Here is an 18577-nt window from a genome sequence, read left to right as displayed (position 1 = left end):
GAGCAGAAACTCTACCATGAAGTCCAAGGAACTGTCCGTAGAACTCCAAGATAGAATTGTGAGGAGACATAGATCTGCGGAAGGGTATAAAACAATTTCTAGAGTGTTGAAAGTTCCCAAGAGCACAGTGAGCTCCATCATTATGAAAAGTAGAGAACATGGAACTACCCAGACTCTTTCTAGAGCTGGCCGTCCAACCAAACTAAGCAAGAAGGACCTTGGTCATGGGACGTGACCAAGAACCCAATGACCACACTGACAGAACTACAGAGTTCCTTCGCTGAGGTGGGAGAACCTGCCAGAAGGACAACAGTCTCTGCAGCACTTCACAAATCTAGACTTTAATGGGAGAGTGGCCAGATGGAAGCCACTTCTGAGAAAAAGGTACATGACAGCATGTCTGGAGTTTTCAAAAAGACCCGTGAGAGACTCAGAGCATGAGGCAAAGGATTCTGTAGTCTGACAAAACGAAAATTGAACTCCTTGGCCTGAATGCAAAGCGCTACGTCTGGTGGAAACCGTGCACATCTCATCACCCATCTGACACTATCCCGACCATGAAGCATGGTGGCGGCAGCATCATTCTATGGGGATGCTTTTCAGCATCAGGGACTGGGAGACTTGTAAGGATAGAGGGAACAATGAATGGAACCAAATACAGGCAAACCCTTGAGCATAACCTGCTTCAGAGTGCAAAAGACCTCAGACTGCAGCGAAGATTTATGTTCCAACAAGACAATGACTCCAAGTATACAGCCAAAGCATCATTGGAATGGCTTCAGAACAAGAATGTGAAAGTCCTTGAGTGGCCCAGCCAAAGCCTAGACTTGATTCCCATTGAGAATCTGTGTAAAGACTTGAGGATTCCTATTCACCGACGCTCCCCATCAAATTTGACAGAGCTTGAGCAAACCCGCAAGGAAAAATGGGAGAAATCCCCAAATCCAGATGTGTAAAACCGATACAGACGTACCCAAGAAGACTTGAAGCTGTAATCACTGCCAAAGGCGCTTCTACGAATTGTTGAATACTTATCGACTCAAGACATTTCAGCTTTAAAATTTTAATCGATTAGGAAAAATTTCAAAAAACACATTTTCACTTTGTCATGATGGGGTACTTTGTGTCGATCGGTGACAAATAAAATCTCAATTTAATCCATTTTAAGTTCAGGCTGTAATACAACAAAATGTGACAAATGTCGAGGGATGTGAATACTTTCTCTAAGGCACCGTAATCATGGCCACTTTGCAGAGAGCCTTCACATACTGTGCTCATATTTTACCAAACCAGGTTCTTTCCTTCTTGTGATTTAAGAACAATTTGTACTTCAAGCTTCCCTCCTCACTCTCCAGAAATTCTACATCCAAGGGCCTTCAAGGGGAAAAACAGCATGAAAAAAAAAAACAGAAAAAGAAGAAGAAAGGAATACACTGAACGGTAAAAGTATTCCCCCCCCCGCCTCTAAAAAGTTTTCACATTTTGATGCCACCCGAGCTTATTTCATGATGCTTTCAAATCAAACTTAATACATAGCAGTCTTCACAAGCTACTCCAAAGTGAGAAAGCTAAAAAATGTAGATTAAATGTGAAAAAGTTCGATTAGCAGGAAAAAAAAACAAAAACAGATGATTCTCAGGTCCATAAGTATTCAAACCCTTTGCCTAATTTACCCTAAATCACTTCAGGAGTAAATTATTTGTTTGAAAAGTTACAAAATAACTGTAATATGTTTCACCTGTATGTAATCAGTGGTTTAACTTCAACATTAAGTTCCCCACTTATCTCAGGAGTTTTAAGGTGCAACTCACTTGGTCAACCAACAAGGCAAACATGAAGACAAAGGAGTTTTCCAAATAAGTAGGACATAAAGTGGTGGACAAGCACCGTTCAGGAGAGGGTTATAAGAAGATTTCAGTCACTCGTTGTCTCTTTGAGTATGGGGAAATCCATCATTAAGACGTGGAAGACGTATCGTACCACCCAGACACGACGCAGATCAGGTCACCCATCCAAACACAGCAGCCGGGCAAGCAGGAAACTGGTACGGGATGTTACAATAAATCCATCAATGACTTTGAAAGATCTGCAAGGCTCTAGATGCGAGATGGGAGATCAGTGTTCATCAATCAACAATATCCTGTTCCCTTCACAAAGCTGGCCTCGATGAACAGGTGATAAGAATGAGGGGCCATTACTGAACAAGACACATCTGAAAACCTCATTTGGAGTTTATGAAAGAGCATCTTAATGATACTGCAGGCATGTTGAGAAATGTTTTGTGTTCAGACGAGACAAAAATGTTACTTTTTTTACAACCAGTGAATTTTGATTTGTACATGTATTTTACAGGTATTCCTGACATGTAACCTCCTTCAACTATAACAGTGTTTAGTTTGATCTATTGAGTTATGAACATAAAAGTTAGTTTGGAAAAATTGTTTCTACATCATTCGTAATTCATCTAAATGTGGCATTATTGGTGTGCGGTGAATACTTTTGCAGGCCACTGTATATCTAACATCAATCGCGATTCATACGTACACCAAGCAAAAGACCCATGCCCACTCAACAACCCTTCCCCTCTCACACCACTGCCGCTTTGCTTCAATCAAAAATCCCAAATACCTGTCCAAATCATTATGGCCATCACATAAGCAACATTGCCATGCCTTCAGAAATTATGCAAACCAGCACCCAGGTGCCATGTGTAAGAGACCTAAGTGTCGATTTAAAAAACATGAATACAAGCTCAACACTGTGAAGGCTTACAGTTTAATATTCAACTCTCACAGTCCAACAGGACCAAGAGTATTATTAAATTTTTCTCATGTAAAAAAAAAATTGCAGGTACTGTATATTATAATTCCTGTGCAATAATGTCAATTAAAAATAAAGATAAAAAGGAAATGAGTTCCAAACATTAGTACAGTACTTAAAGCATAATGTCACTATTTATGTTAATAACAGCTTGCGGAAGGTTAAACATGGAGGTTAAACAACAGCTTCGACAAGTTTGCACCTGAGCCAATCCAAAATTATTCATTCAGATGAACGACGGTGTTTCGTTTGCGATTAGCGATTGATAAGGTGGGAATTTTTGACAACAACTAGTGATTGGATGGATTTGGACTGTTTTGTTTGACATCACCGAGTGATTAGAAACTTAGCCATGAGCTGTCATCTTCTGGAAGGAAGATAAACGCACAAGTAAAGTGCTTTTGCTACCTCTGCCCACCTTAGGTGGCAGAGGTTATGTTTTCACCCCTGTTTGGCTGTCTGTCTGTCTGTTTGTCATTCTGTCTGTGTCTGTGAGGAGGATATCTCAAAAAGTTATGGACGGATTCGGACGGAACTTGGTGAGCAGGTTGGGTGTGTGACAAGGAGGAATTTTTTTTTTTTTTTTTGTATACCTTGGTCGAGGCTCGTATGAGAGCTAACACACAACTCACAGCAAGGAGGCATGAGACAAGAGGGGCGGGAGTGGAAGGGACTTTCATCCCCTCTTCTTTCATTAGATTTTGGTGAAGATACGAATCCGGATCGGGATGCGAGAATTTTTTAATTTCTAAACAGTGTAAAATGCAGGTGCAGATGCAAATCCAGCCCTGTGAGATACAAAATGTAAACTGTTCAGCCTGGTGGAGGTATGCGCTCTACCGAGTGCCATTCTAGTTTTTCTTATATTTTCATACTCACCTTATTCCTTAAAAAAATATGATGATGGAGGTAAGCTGCAAACAACATACCAGAACATCTAAAAAGAAATGGGAAAAAGAAAACTACAATTCTGAAAGCATAAAAGGCTCACCTGCCCAAGCTTAAAGCTGCTTCACAATGTTCAGGAAGCACCTTCAAGCCACGGCCAAAAGCGGAGGTACCGTGCAGGACAAAATGGATTCTGGGCCGGTCATCGGATTTCTGATCCATCTTCAAACTGAGTGCAGGTTGAGTAACGTGCAAGTTGAATATGTTTAGGAAGACTCCGGGCTGCAAAAGAAATTCGATTTTCAAAACGTATGCATTTCACTCAACGTGGCTTTTTAAAGCACGAGTTCAATATTTTTAACATTTCATCATCTTGGAGACCTGTATTCTTCCAGGGCGCTTATTTACTGAGGGATCTACTCAACATTCCCCCAACTGCTCATGTCAATATTACTCAAAACACATCCTGCAAGTGTTCCAACTTTATTTACCTGTACAACGATGACTATTCAAGAAGAAACATCAACGAAAATCATGACGGGTGAAAGACGAAACGTTTAGATTTTCTTGAAAAACAGCGATTTGAAAGAAGATATCCACAAGAAGAGTTTGACACACAGATAGTTGATCCCCCAACTCCTCCACAAAAGAGGTCTTTTTAGCTCGCCTGCTCGAAGAACAGATAGCTATAGCGATACCCCCGGCGTGAGCGTCAGCGTGAAAATGTTAAAGTTTTTGGTGCAAGTTATTTAGAAGCTTGCCATTCATTAATATGTGTACTTGGATGCTGATATTTGGCATGGAGGTTCCTTTGGGGTTATATTATTGGTGTATTTGTAATTTCAAATGTTTAAAATTTTTGGCCTGTTTTGAACTTAACTTTTTTGTAGCACATCAACGTTAAAGTTTTTGGTGCAAGTTATTTAGAAGCTTGCCATTCATTTAATATGTGTACTAGGATGCTGATATTTGGCATGGGGGTTCCTTTGAGGTATATTATTGATGTAGTGAAGTTGAAATAAAAAAAATAATTTTAAATTTTAAAAATTTTTGACCTGTTTTGAACTTAACTTTTTGTAGCACATCAACGTTAAAGTTTTTTCCTTTCTAATGTTTTTATCTTCCACACTATTTTTTACTGATTACAATATACAAATACATATATTGCTTTAAAATTATTTGGATCAGACTTCACTGCAATGCTTCATAAAAAATATTATTAGACTAGTCTTTTAAAAACGAAAAATGTATGAACAGGTGAGCATTGGGTGGCTTTGACACCAACTCTGGTTATACAGAAGTGTTGGCTCATTGAAGAACTAAACGACAATGGAAAACAGATTTATAGACAAAGACGGTGAAAAGGGAACAGGCAGAACAAAAACATATCGACATAGTGCCGGAGAGTAGTCGAGCAGAAGGAAATTGAATGAAACAATAAGGAGATATTAATTGTACGCACTATACGTGAGATAAGTGGCAGAAAGTAAAATCTAACAATAAAATAAACGCTTGCATGAAGACGATATTAAAATCCTTCATCGATGGAGTAGCTCAATGAAGGGAAAGTATAATGAGGAAGTTTCTTTTGAATATCCTCATATACATTAATTTGATTTACACACTACTCAAAGTGTTTGGTTCTGCCATGACGATGAGATGGTGGCCATGTGGGTAAAGCCTCACAATTTCCCTCAATGGTGGTGATTCACTTCCCATTGGTCAGCAAAACACACATACCTGCACTCTGCGATGGGGGTGGCAACCTGCCCAGGATTGGTTCTGAGCCACAAATGTTTATCAATCGTCACAAAGCAGAAAAACAAGAATGACTGCACTGTGGTCATAACCTGCGAAACAAAATATTTATTCTTCGCATCCTCTGTCCACTCAACTTGCCTCATCCTTGCTGTTGAATGGCTCAGCTTGCATTCTATAATCTCTCATTAACTTTGTGCCGTGTCTGTCCAGTGTTCCCATGTGAATGAATCAGACAAGTCACGGACCAAGCCGTGAAATTCCAGGTTCTTTTCACTTCATTTTTGAGTTCTTGGTATTTGGTCATGTTCTTGATTTGTGTTGTTTTGGCCAAAATCACTGGGAAATAACACATCAATGAGTAAAAAATTTTTATTAAATTTTTTTTTTATACCCAAGTGCTATATCCGGTCGCAATGCTTTGTTTTCTATGTTCACGTTTGATGGGATCATCAGGTCGTATGTGAGCATTACTTCCTTGTTATTAATTATCGTTTTTGGTTCATCTTTCCATAAGTTTTATGGAACTAGGATATTGAAGTTTTTCAGATGTGCCGGTGGATTACACGCCAAACCTTGTTGTTTCTCCGTGTGTGGAGTTGTTCTGACATGAGATTTTTACATCCCAAATAGGAGCGGGCTTGTGCTTTCTGTTTTTATCTTGCAGAACCTACACTGGCCCATTTGACCCAGTCCTGCCATATTTTAAAGCCATTCGTGGAGTTTCCCTGGTCTTGGGCTTTTGTAATGATTCGTTCTCCATCCTGATTGAGTTGACCTCTTCTTAGCCATTCCAATGAGCCTTCTTTGTCTCTGCCCATTCTGTCCAATTGTTTTTTTTAAATACATCTTCCTGCTCTTTTATCGTTCTCTCAGTTGTCGGCGTGCATCTTTTGATATTTCACTTTATATTCTTCTTTTGTCTTTTTTGCAATTGTTGGGGCTGTATTTGTTGCCGTTTCAGTTCCCTGCGTGACATCTTCCATTTGCACCAGTCTTTGGAATTTTTTTGCGAGGTGGTTTAGGGATACCTTCTCTGGGTTGCTGTCTTCGTGTTTGCATACAAATTGGATTCTGTAGTCTGTTGAATTTTTCACGTATTCAGATGTCATTCTGTGCACATAGTTGTGTTCCATCAGGTAATGTTCCCAGGGATGGTTTGTAGAACATTTGTGAGGTTCTTTATCATTCCCATTGCTCAAATTATCACTGGTACAATTTTGGCACTGTTGGCACTGTGTGTGTGTGTGTGTGTGTGTGTGTGTGTGTGTGTGTGTGTGTGTGTGTGTGTGTGTGTGTGTGTGTGTGTGTCTCTCCCCCACCCTTCCACCCTCTCTGTTGTAATAAACCTTTTGTTCATAAAAACCTGTACGTGGTCATTCAAGGTAAGGGACCTCGACATTAAGCATGAGTGAATTGGCTTTAAAAATCTGGTAATGGGCCAATTTCAAAACTCGCATTTAAAGCACTCAGAAGCCGAGCTGTTAGACAGTGCGAGGAAGGGGAGGGGGGGTGAAGGCAGCGTGAGGGGGGGGAGGAGTGAAGACAGCGCAACTGGGGGGGGAGTGAAGACAGCATGAGGAGGGGTGAAGGCAGCACGAGGGGGAGGGGGTGAAGGCAGCACGAGGGGGAGGGGGTGAAGGCAGCATGAGGGGGAGGGGGTGAAGGCAGCATGAGGGGGGAGGGGGGTGAAGGCAGCATGAGGGGGGAGGGGATGAAGGCAGCACGAGGGAAGGGGGGGTGAAGGCAGCACGAGGGGGGTGAAGGCACATCCTGCATGGCTTCGATGTTGCAGCACATCTGCTCCCCACGTGCAGAATCACATGGTTTGCGAGACGACCACATAACCAACTCCACAGCGCCACGCACCACGGGCGCAGATACGAGTTCAAGCTCGAACGCCGCACCCGTGAGACCAGTGCACATATAACCAAGCATCCAGCCAGACATGCACACATTCCACGGAGTCATTTGTACCACGTCCATGTGTGCTGTCTCCATACCTCTTCACTTTCAGCAACAGCTGACTATTAATATATTGCAGCAACTATTAGTATATTTATGTTAATATTTTGTCATGAAAGCAGAATGCACAAAATGGTGAAAAGGCAAACTGCCTTTGTAATTGCCAGAAAAAAAGGCAAAAAAGACCCCTATGGACGAGATCGCCATGGCTTGCAAAAGCAGGTAAGCTTAATGCTTACTTAAATAAATACACTTCATAATAAAAATCGATAATTTGTTAAAAGCTTCAGATTTCAAAACTTATTTCGTTGACGAGATTAGATTATCAAATCAGGTATATTTTGATTTTATACTTTATTCTGAGAGTAGATAGTGTTTCCAAATCAAGGCATGTTTGAATAGGCCAAACAAAATGGTGAATTTAGACCCCAGCAAACAGAGGGCTGACCAAGGATGATGCCTTGAGAAAGGATAATTAAATAAGTCAGTAAATTATCTTCAAAAAAGGGTGTTTAAATTAACGCAAACACCCAATTTTCATTCATGCACTTCCTTGGAGTTCTCTTAGAATGCATGCAAAGTTTGAGGCCCCGGGGTTTCATGGTTTTGGAGTTATGGACACACACACACAAACCAACACACACACACACACACACACACACACACACACACACACACAAACACACACACAAACCAACACACAAACCAACACACAAACCAACACACAAACCAACACACAAACCAACACACACACACACACACACACACACACACACACTGATGTTGGACTCGAGTCCATTTTTTGGGGGACTCTGACACGGAATGCCAAGGACTCGGACTGGGCACAATTCCGGCAAAATTTACTGTACAGTATCTATTTTAAAAAAGTAAAAACGTCGTTTGGACCATCCTTTCCATATTGTACTCTAACATTTTAACACGATATGTCGATACATCATACTAAATTACTAAACGAGACGTGAAAATATCTTCAAAATAACAACGCATGCTATTTATCGTATCAGGAAGAAAAGTCTCACGGATGTCGAGTCAAAGAGGTCATGTAATCATACACTACAAACGGAGAGTTGTTTTGCGAGGGCGAACATTCAAACAGACAAAAACGGTGACAGGCGTATGTATGAATTCATATTCAGTTGTTTCAATTACTCAATTTTATACAAAATATTTCTTTATTCCACGTTAGATATAGGTTTCATTTTGCAGGGCCAAGGTCAAGGTATTAGGGTTATGGTTCGGAATTTATGTGCATACCTGATAAACATATATTTATACATCAGGGCAAAGGGTGTTCTTGGGAACTTTCAACACTAGAAACTGTTTTATACCCTTCCCCAGATCGATACCTCCTCACAATTCTATCTTGGAGTTCTACGGAGAGTTACTTGGAACTTTGACTTCATAGTGGAGTTTCTGCTCTGACGTGCACTGTCAACTGTGGGACCTTATATAGAAAGGTGTGTTTCTTTCTAAACCATGTTTTAATCAATTGAATTGGCCACAGGTGGACTCCAAACAAGTTGTTGAGATATCTCAAGGATGATCAAAAGAAATTGGATGTACCTGAGCTCAATTTTGAGTGTCATAGCAAGGGGGTTGAATACGTCGTGACGAGAGACATTTCAGCTTTTAATTTGCAATGAATTTGTAAAGATTTCTAGAAACGTGTTTCTCTTTGACATTATGGGTTATTTTGTGTTTATCGGTGAGAAACAAAAATTTTAATTCAATCCATTTTAAATTCAGGCTGTAACACAACAAAATGTGACAAAAGTCAAGGGGTGTGAATACTTTCTGAAGGCACTGTATGTGTCAACATTAATAAAACAAAGGCAATGGTAAGTCCCAAAGAAAGAGACAAAGGAAAGAAAGCAGACAATGGCCTTGTTCAATATGTGGAAAAGGAGTTGGAAGGAATTCAATTAGTTGAAGGCAGTGTTATAAATGGTGTCACAATAGGTGCAGTGGTATTATTGGAAATTTCTTCACAAAAGCTGGGATTTTCATTTGTAAAAGATGTGAGGATCAATCATTTAAAGGAAAAGATGATGAACAAAAAGAAATTCCCCTGTGCTCAGAATTAAATACATAAACTGGAACAGCACTTGTTAGAGCACATACCTCTACCAGGATGAACAGTTTACATTTTGTATCCCACCAATTGGCCAGATCTGAATCCAGACATGAACCAAAATCTAATCTGCTTGTACATATCACCTACAGAAATCATCCACAAAGTTTTGTCATAATTCATCCACTTTTTGAAATATCGTGCTCGATGTAATTTTTAGCCCAATTTCTCAATGGTGAAGAATCACTTCGAAAAATATCATATATATATATATATATATATATATATATATATATATATATATATATATATATATATATATATATATATATATATATATATATATATATATATATATATATGTATGTATGTATGTATGTATGTATGTATGTATGTATATATATATATATATATATATATATATATATATATATATATATATATATATATATATATATATACACACATCGTATCTGGATCCTTCAACAAGGTCTAATCAATTCGTCCTTGTCACACACCCAACATGTCCACCAAGTTTCGTCCGAATCCATCCATAACTTTTTGGGATATCCTGCTCACAGACATACAAACAAACAAATAGGGGTGAAAACAAAACCTCCTTCCACTTTCGGTTGCAGATGTAAATAACAAAAGTTCATGTTACCTTGGAGACATGATAAAGGTACCTCATAGCTATAACTGCTGCCCCCATATCTGTAAAGAATACATATCAGCCCCAGCCCCCCAACCTTCCCCCCACCTCTTTCCCCCAATGTGCAGGAAATTTGTGGAAATAGAAAGATCTCAGGTTGGTTTACAGTGCATACTGAAATGTTTTCATGATCACACAAGCAAGGGTTTATTTTTTGTTGGTGGTTGGTGGGGGAGGGGGGGGTGAAGGGTTTATTACAGACAACTTTGAAGCAAAATAAGTAGAATCCCACAAATTGGCAGAAGTCTGACAGATATGTCTAATGCATCCTCATGTCACTAAATCAGAAACAACACATCTGTGTCTGAAGTGCTGGCCGTGATGTAACAAATTCAAAATGTAGCATATTACACTTGAACGTAACATAAACATAACAGGTGTTCATGAGCAACCCACTTGCAAGGTTGATGCACATTGAGCATGGTCATCATATACCATTATGTCAATGGTGAGACCCTTTGAACGATGCAGAAGCTCCAAATCGCTCTTCAATTTCACATTATCCAATGGTGGTGAATATGGGGTAAAAGGGCACAATGTTCCATCCCACACCTGCAAGAGACAAACAAAGGTGTAAATGCACTTCAAAATGAAGAAATCCGATGAAATACCTAGCAACAATTAGTGACGGTTGCCATGGATATTTGCTGAAATCAAAATTCAAAAAATCCTGGCGAATATAAAAAAAAGAAAAAAAAAAAGTCTACAACTCCTGGAGAACATATTGTTACGGATTCGCGCCCGCCGGCGTGCTGACGGCCACGTAACTCGAATCGCGGAACGTCGCCCACCGGACGGACAATCCAGTCGTGACCCTCTCGGACTAACGCCGGGAACCAGTCACGGGTGGACCTTTCGGTCTCACCGCGATCGAGCCAATCAGCCCCCGCGTGGGATAGGGTTGCTCGCCAAATTCGACCTACCTAAGTACCCACACGGAGGGTAGACCGGGCGATCGCACCTCGCCGCAGGTCGACTTCGGACACGGGCCACTTAAGCGACCCGTTCCGTACTATCGGGATAACCGAGCGGTGTTATCGTCGGCCTCGACGGTTCGATTAATTATCGGGCGTATTCAGCCCACTACCAACCCTTTACGTGAAGCAAGATGAGGATTCAATGAAAGAAATGACGAAGCGAAGCGGGAAACAGTTCAACACAAAGCACATTTATTCGCGACGAACGGAAAGCACACATATTCAATTCCACCAAAAGCACATAGAAAAGAAGAGAAACACAATGCAATTTTACACAAAAAGCAAATGCGACAATGCAGATCTAATACCGATTACGCGAGCACACGGCAACACTTATACAATTTTACTTCACAGACGGCGCCGACAACACATACCCAAAACCAAGGAAAAGAACACCCTCAAGGATGAGGCGGGCCTGAGGCCGAGACCGGGTCGGGCCTACCCGTCTGGTGATGAGACGCGGAGCGGCGATGGTGCCTCAACTCCGCGGGCCTCGCGGGCAGTGTCTGGTAGGGGGTGGGAAAGGGGCCCCCTTGGTCGCACTATCTCAGCGCGGGGGGAAACAGGAGGGGGTTGCTGATGCTCGGGGTATAGAGGATTTCTACTCTGCCTCGAGTCCCGCGACGAGCGTCTCCACCTCGGCCAGGTCGCGCCGTCGGCCTCCCTGGTGTGCAGCTCCCTGCACGACGCGAGCACCCCCTCGTCTGCCCTCGCCGCCTCTCCACAGCTCCGTCCCCTTTGCTCCGACTCCAACGCACACGACGACGACCAACTCCTTCTTGCTTCTTCTTCCCAACTCCACCGCCCGCGAAGTCTTAACTCTCTTGACTTGACGAACGCGGTCGCTTATATAAGCCCCGTGGCTTCGCTCTCTCATCTTTGACCCCCTGCCTTCGACCTTTCACCTCGCTCCCCATTGGCCCGAGAAAAAGTGGGCGTGAATGCATTTTGATCCATAAATTTGCATATAGCGATCGCCCTCCAACGCCCTGGAGGCGGGGCCAAATCGCCCCTCGCTCACCGATTGGACGGAACAAAAGTGGGCGTGTGTCGTTTTTGATCCGTTTTTGAAGCACAAAATCCGTGATTTTGTACACGCTGTTCGGCGCGCGCCCTGCACGAGTCCAACACCGGTACCCACAAGCGGCGCAAGAACGGTGGTGATGCGACGGTTGCGAGGTGTGACGTGAAGCGGCGCCGCGGTGGGTGGTTGATGTTGTGGTTGGTGGTGGTAACAATGGCGGTTGGTCCAAAATAAAGATAGTAAAAGAAAAACGGCTATCCTGAAGAGTCGCAGCACGCATAAATGACATGTATTCCCACTAGACAACGGGTTTGGGCCTAACTACACATATACTTACCGAGATATCTCACCTAAGGGACCTGAATGGTGGTTTGCGAATTTGGTAACCACAACACCACCCCTCCCCTTTTTACAGACTCGTCCCGAGTCGTCAAATTCTCGTGTGCCATCATGTGTAGTTTTCCCCTAGTACATTTTACCTACGGATCCCTGAGTGCGACATTCATGGTATTCGTGTCCCCAAAATAAATAACCTGAGGGCTGCGTAACTACCTAAACAAACTCACTCACATGGACGACTTAAATAAAATTGCCGGCGCTAGGACAGACATGCCGGGGGCGCACTCATATTTACAGTACATCTTAACCTTAACTTACAAATTTTACACTAAACCATGGCCCAGGATCAATGAACTCTGCAAAAGAAAAGCAGTTAACAGGGAGCCAGGCTGCTCGCATGCAGTCTCTGGCTCAAAACAATGCAGGTGACAGGGAACGTGGCTGGCTGCTCACATGCAGTCCAAGGCCTTCCTTTTTGAACTGAACGCAGTGAACCACAACGGTGCATGGGCTGCACAAACGTAGTCTCCGTGCCAGCTCAAGTGGCACACGCAATGAACACAACGAATGGATGGATGGACACAAACACGGTGCATGGGCCGCCACTGCAGGCCCGTGTTGTAGCTGCCAACAGGGCAGTTCTTGCAGCTTGAAAACTGTTGCCTTGATCCTGGCACACATGGCAATGAACAGGGGGGGGGGGGGCAAAGCAAAAATTGAACGGGGCTGGTGAACAGGGGCAGTGGGCATGGCATGGCAAAGGCAGCAGGCAAACACAGCCTGCAGAACCAGGCCGTTGCAGGCAAACACAGCCGGCAGATGAACTGGCCGGCACAGGCCTTGAAGAAAAACAGCCAGCCGGCAGATGAAGTGGGCCGGCACAGGCCTTGCAGCACAGCAGCTGCAGACGATCCAGCCGGCACAGGCCTTGCAGCAACACACGGCCAGCCGATGAAGTTGGCCAGCCTTTGCCGTTCAGTGGAGGTTGGTGGAGGGAGTGCGGTGGTGCTGGCCACTTGGAAGGCGGGCTCGGACCTACCTACCTGTCTCCCTCCCAACCTATCGCCTTTGCCTGTCACTGTACATACCCACTCCCTTAATTTGTCAAACCCCAATTTAGCCCCAAATTATTTTTTTGTTGTTTTTATTTTTACTTCCCCACTATAAATCGTCCCCTAACCCCCTTTATCGTCCTTGTTCGGCTAACCTATCCTGTCACCTAGCCTACTCCCAACCCCTACGTTCCCTTCCCGGAGGGGAATAAGGGAGAGCTAACGTCCTGTGCCGAGGCCCAACTCAAGCCTCAGGATGGCCTCCCCAGAGTTCAGCGATCTATAACACAAAGTGGGTCCAGCGGCCCACAACGAGAGCGAGGGGATGGATGGTGCGGAGGGGTACATCTCCTAATCTACCCTAACCGTTTAACTGTTAAACTACCCCGGGGCTTTCAACAAGCGCCTCTCGCTTAAACTATTGGTTCTAACAACCCAGATTCCCGTCGCCTGTGTTGGTGTCCTCACAATTTCGGGCCTTGCCCCCCAATTTTCTCTCCGTGCCCTCACACGGTCTCCTGGCTGGGACACGTGGCTCCCTTTGGCAGGCACGACCCTCTGCCGAATCTCCCGCTATGGCACCCCCGGGCACTACACTGCCTCCGAGCCTACCAGCTCCCTAACACCGGGGAGTGCCCCCCATGGCACCTCCCCTGAAACGCACACGTGGCAGGCTGGCTTCCCGGGCCCCTTTCCGAGGGTCACCCATGCCCACAACACTGCCCACGCGGCTAATGGCGCCCCAGGCCCCCGCACCAAGCAGGCGCACCCGTGCCCACTACGCTATCCCGGCCCCCCATGGGCCCTTGGCCTACCACGGCCGACTAGCCTGGTGCCCGGGGTACCCACTCAGCGATGCTCACCTTTCGCAGCCACGCTCCCAAGCCCGTCAACAGGGCTCCTGCACCCCTCCAAATGGGTTTCGAGCCTACATTCCCACCAACAGCAAAATGACCTCCATTTTTGTTAATTTGACTAACCCAGCTAACTCACTCTACACTGACCCCGGGGTCCCTTGGGCGGGAGTCACTCCTCCCCCCAATCACTCATCGCACCATGCATTCCCCATTCGCTCCATACACACAGACCCGCTGGCCTCACTCACTCGCCAAGTACTCACCTCACAACTCACCAACTACTCTTCAACACACACACACCACTGAACTCTGCCATCCTCCTAACTACCTCCCCTAACTAACTCGTGCTCCCACGTCGTCCCTTAAACTAGTAGCACGTTCCTTTTATCCTACGTAACTAAGCTACGTCCCCACTACACATCCAAAGTCTGTCTCTGTCTCCAAATCAATCATTTTATTTCCCAACCTAAATCTGGCTACAATCCCTCTAACTAATCCATTCCACGGACTCCATGAGGACTTACCCCTGCCCCATGAAGTCGGTCTAGCTAAGCTAACCCTTCCCCCTAACTAGTTTCCATCCTGTGCCCAGGTAAGGGGGTCTTCCACCCCTTGCCCAGGAATCCTGTGCACCCGAAAGTGAGGCTTGCCTTTTTCTTTTTTTTTTTTTTCTACATGCGCAGCACCAGCGCGGAAACTCAGAGCTCGCGCACTTTACACCTGCCCGTGACGTCATGCAGTTGCACGTGTACCTCGTCCCTCCTTGGACGGTACCATCCGGCCGGGATACCCCTCCTGCCGGATTCCAACCACACGTGCAGCCATGACGTCACCGTGCGCAGAAAAAAAAACAAGCCCCACGTCTCGAGGGGTTCCCCACGCGAACACATGTGCTTTGCCCGTTGGAGCCTAACACACACGATCGCGTGGAGAACCCGTCCGGTCCAAATCCGAAATCCTGCCTAAACTTTGTCCGTCCGCGGGATCGGCAAATCCACCGCGTGCGTTTCCGGACCGGGACTTCATTCCCGCAAGCGAGCACGTGGCGGTCTCGTGCGTTGCACAGCACGAACCTCGTGCTCACTGCTGGGTGAACCCGGCACGGTCCCCGAAACAACTACAGCCGCTACTCGGCTTTCTTTCTTCTGTCGCAGTCTCCGTCTCCATTCCACACACGCACTCCCGCGTGTTACGACGCTAACACACCATTCCATCACATTCACACCGGGAGACGCGGCTGCGTGCTCCCGCATGCCAACCGACATCTCCCTCACATACCGCTCTCTCACACACACGGTCTCCCTTGCACACAGCGACCTTGCACACGGCCGTTCACTCACGCGTGCCTCACTACTCACACAAACCATACTACTTACACACGCGGGGGCACTCACCCGCGGTGCCTCATCCACACTCCGTGCCTCACTCACACACGCGGGAGCACTCACCCGCGGTGCCTCATCCACACTCCGTGCCTCACTCACACACGCGGGGGCACTCACCCGCGGTGCCTCACTCATACAGGCCGTTTCACTCACACCCACGGCCTCTTCCACACACGGTTCCTCATCCACACACGGCGTGCTGGGAAGCACGTACTCTGGCACCATCGCCACCACACCACTCACACACGGGGTCGCTTCCACACACGGGGACGCACTCACACCCTGCACCACACACACAGGGACAACCACACTGGGGATTCGTGTCCCCACAAGGGTCTCCGGGGCCTCTATACCCGCCAAGCTTTCCGTGCACCCGTCCACAGCACTCGTCCCCTCAACCTCGCAAAGCACGACCGAACTCACCTGGTCGTGACTCACCTCAAGGGGGCAGACTCCCTCCCCTCGTTCCTGGAGGAGGCTATCCCGCTGCTCACACCGGGCCTCCACCCAGTCCACCAGCTCACCCTCATTATCCTCCACTACCTCCGTGTGTGTGTGTGCGTCACTAACCTTGTCTTCATCGTGTTGTCTCTCCTCTATTTTTTCTGTCTCCCGTGTCTCTATACATTTATAAGTTTCTGTCGTCGTCACCTCGTGTCTCGTCTCACACGTTTTGGTCTCCAAATTTAATTTTTCCCTCTTGGTCACCGTCGATTCCTCTGTCACGACCCTCGCCCAACACGCCCCCCGAATTATTTTTTTACCCGCCTCCACCGCGGGCCTGTCAGCCGTTGCACCCCCTTCCAACTCGTTTGCTTCCACACGTGGAGTCGCCATTCCTATCTCCCTGGTCACGGCCTTCATGCCCGCCTGCAGGCATCGGCCCATGTTCTGCGTCTCACTCCGGAGTTCTTTCATTCCTTCCTTCATGTTTGTTTCCATTCCGTTCATTTGTTGTGTATTCGCATCCAATTTTTGTGTATTCGCATCCATCTTTTCGTTCATGCCTTTCATTTCGTTTATAATTTCATTTGCGTTTGCATCCATTTTCACTGTCATTTCCGCCAGCATGGTGCATAGCTGGGCTATGTCGGATGCACTCAGCTGAGCCGTTTCGGCAAGGGTTGGGGAAGGGTTTTGGTGGAGAGGGGGGGGGGGAGGTGTCATACACCGCGGCCGCTGCCGCACCCATTTCGGGCTCTGGGTTCAGTTGGACGAGTTCATGTTCCTGCACGGGCATTCCATCCTGGGCCATGGATCCTACACATTCTACATCCATTTCTAATACCCCCGGCTCCCGCTCGCCTTGAGACGCCATCTTGCTTCTCGTGAAGGGTTAATTTCGCTCGCTCGTAATTTGGAGGGAATCGGGGGTCGCTTCTCTCACCCCTGGACCGATTCCCGTGAATTTAATTGGAGACAGGACAGCCCGTTTTCCCGTTCTCCGTTACCAGTGCCGTGAGGAGGGCGATGGATTTGTATCCCACTCCTGACACCAGTGTTACGGATTCGCGCCCGCCGGCGTGCTGACGGCCACGTAACTCGAATCGCGGAACGTCGCCCACCGGACGGACAATCCAGTCGTGACCCTCTCGGACTAACGCCGGGAACCAGTCACGGGTGGACCTTTCGGTCTCACCGCGATCGAGCCAATCAGCCCCCGCGTGGGATAGGGTTGCTCGCCAAATTCGACCTACCTAAGTACCCACACGGAGGGTAGACCGGGCGATCGCACCTCGCCGCAGGTCGACTTCGGACACGGGCCACTTAAGCGACCCTTTCCGTACTATCGGGATAACCGAGCGGTGTTATCGTCAGCCTCGACGGTTCAATTAATTATCGGGCGTATTCAGCCCACTACCAACCCTTTACGTGAAGCAAGATGAGGATTCAATGAAGGAAATGACGAAGCGAAGCGGGAAACAGTTCAACACAAAGCACATTTATTCGCGACGAACGGAAAGCACACATATTCAATTCCACCAAAAGCACATAGAAAAGAAGAGAAACACAATGCAATTTTACACAAAAAGCAAATGCGACAATGCAGATCTAATACCGATTACGCGAGCACACGGCAACACTTATACAATTTTACTTCACAGACGGCGCCGACAACACATACCCAAAACCAAGGAAAAGAACACCCTCAAAGATGAGGCGGGCCTGAGGCCGAGACCGGGTCGGGCCTACCCGTCTGGTGATGAGACGCGGAGCGGCGATGGTGCCTCAACTCCGCGGGCCTCGCGGGCAGTGTCTGGTAGGGGGTGGGAAAGGGGCCCCCTTGGTCGCACTATCTCAGCGCGGGGGGAAACAGGAGGGGGTTGCTGATGCTCGGGGTATAGAGGATTTCTACTCTGCCTCGAGTCCCGCGACGAGCGTCTCCACCTCGGCCAGGTCGCGCCGTCGGCCTCCCTGGTGTGCAGCTCCCTGCACGACGCGAGCACCCCCTCGTCTGCCCTCGCCGCCTCTCCACAGCTCCGTCCCCTTTGCTCCGACTCCAACGCACACGACGACGACCAACTCCTTCTTGCTTCTTCTTCCCAACTCCACCGCCCGCGAAGTCTTAACTCTCTTGACTTGACGAACGCGGTCGCTTATATAAGCCCCGTGGCTTCGCTCTCTCATCTTTGACCCCCTGCCTTCGACCTTTCACCTCGCTCCCCATTGGCCCGAGAAAAAGTGGGTGTGAATGCATTTTGATCCAT

General features: G+C 46.5%; 1 protein-coding gene across 8 annotated transcripts in view; it reads right to left on the bottom strand.

The window, feature by feature from the left end:
• POT1 (protection of telomeres 1) overlaps positions 1-18577 on the bottom strand; it is a 278625-nt gene that overhangs the window by 55534 nt on the left and 204514 nt on the right. For all 8 annotated transcript variants that reach the window (XM_085894077.1, XM_085894073.1, XM_085894076.1 and 5 more), the window contains 2 exons: positions 10632-10787; positions 3812-3990 (listed from right to left, as the gene is read on the bottom strand). In XM_085894077.1, coding sequence (XP_085750203.1) covers positions 3812-3990; positions 10632-10787 — 335 coding nt within the window. The remainder of the gene's footprint in view (positions 1-3811; positions 3991-10631; positions 10788-18577) is intronic.

Source organism: Eptatretus burgeri, chromosome 9, assembly GCF_056783735.1.
Source record: "Eptatretus burgeri isolate ZD-2024b chromosome 9, Ebu_testis_v1, whole genome shotgun sequence".
Classification (NCBI taxonomy): domain Eukaryota; kingdom Metazoa; phylum Chordata; class Myxini; order Myxiniformes; family Myxinidae; genus Eptatretus; species Eptatretus burgeri.
The sequence above is the reverse complement of the archived record's forward strand: the minus strand, read 5'-3'. Positions and strand labels throughout refer to the sequence as shown.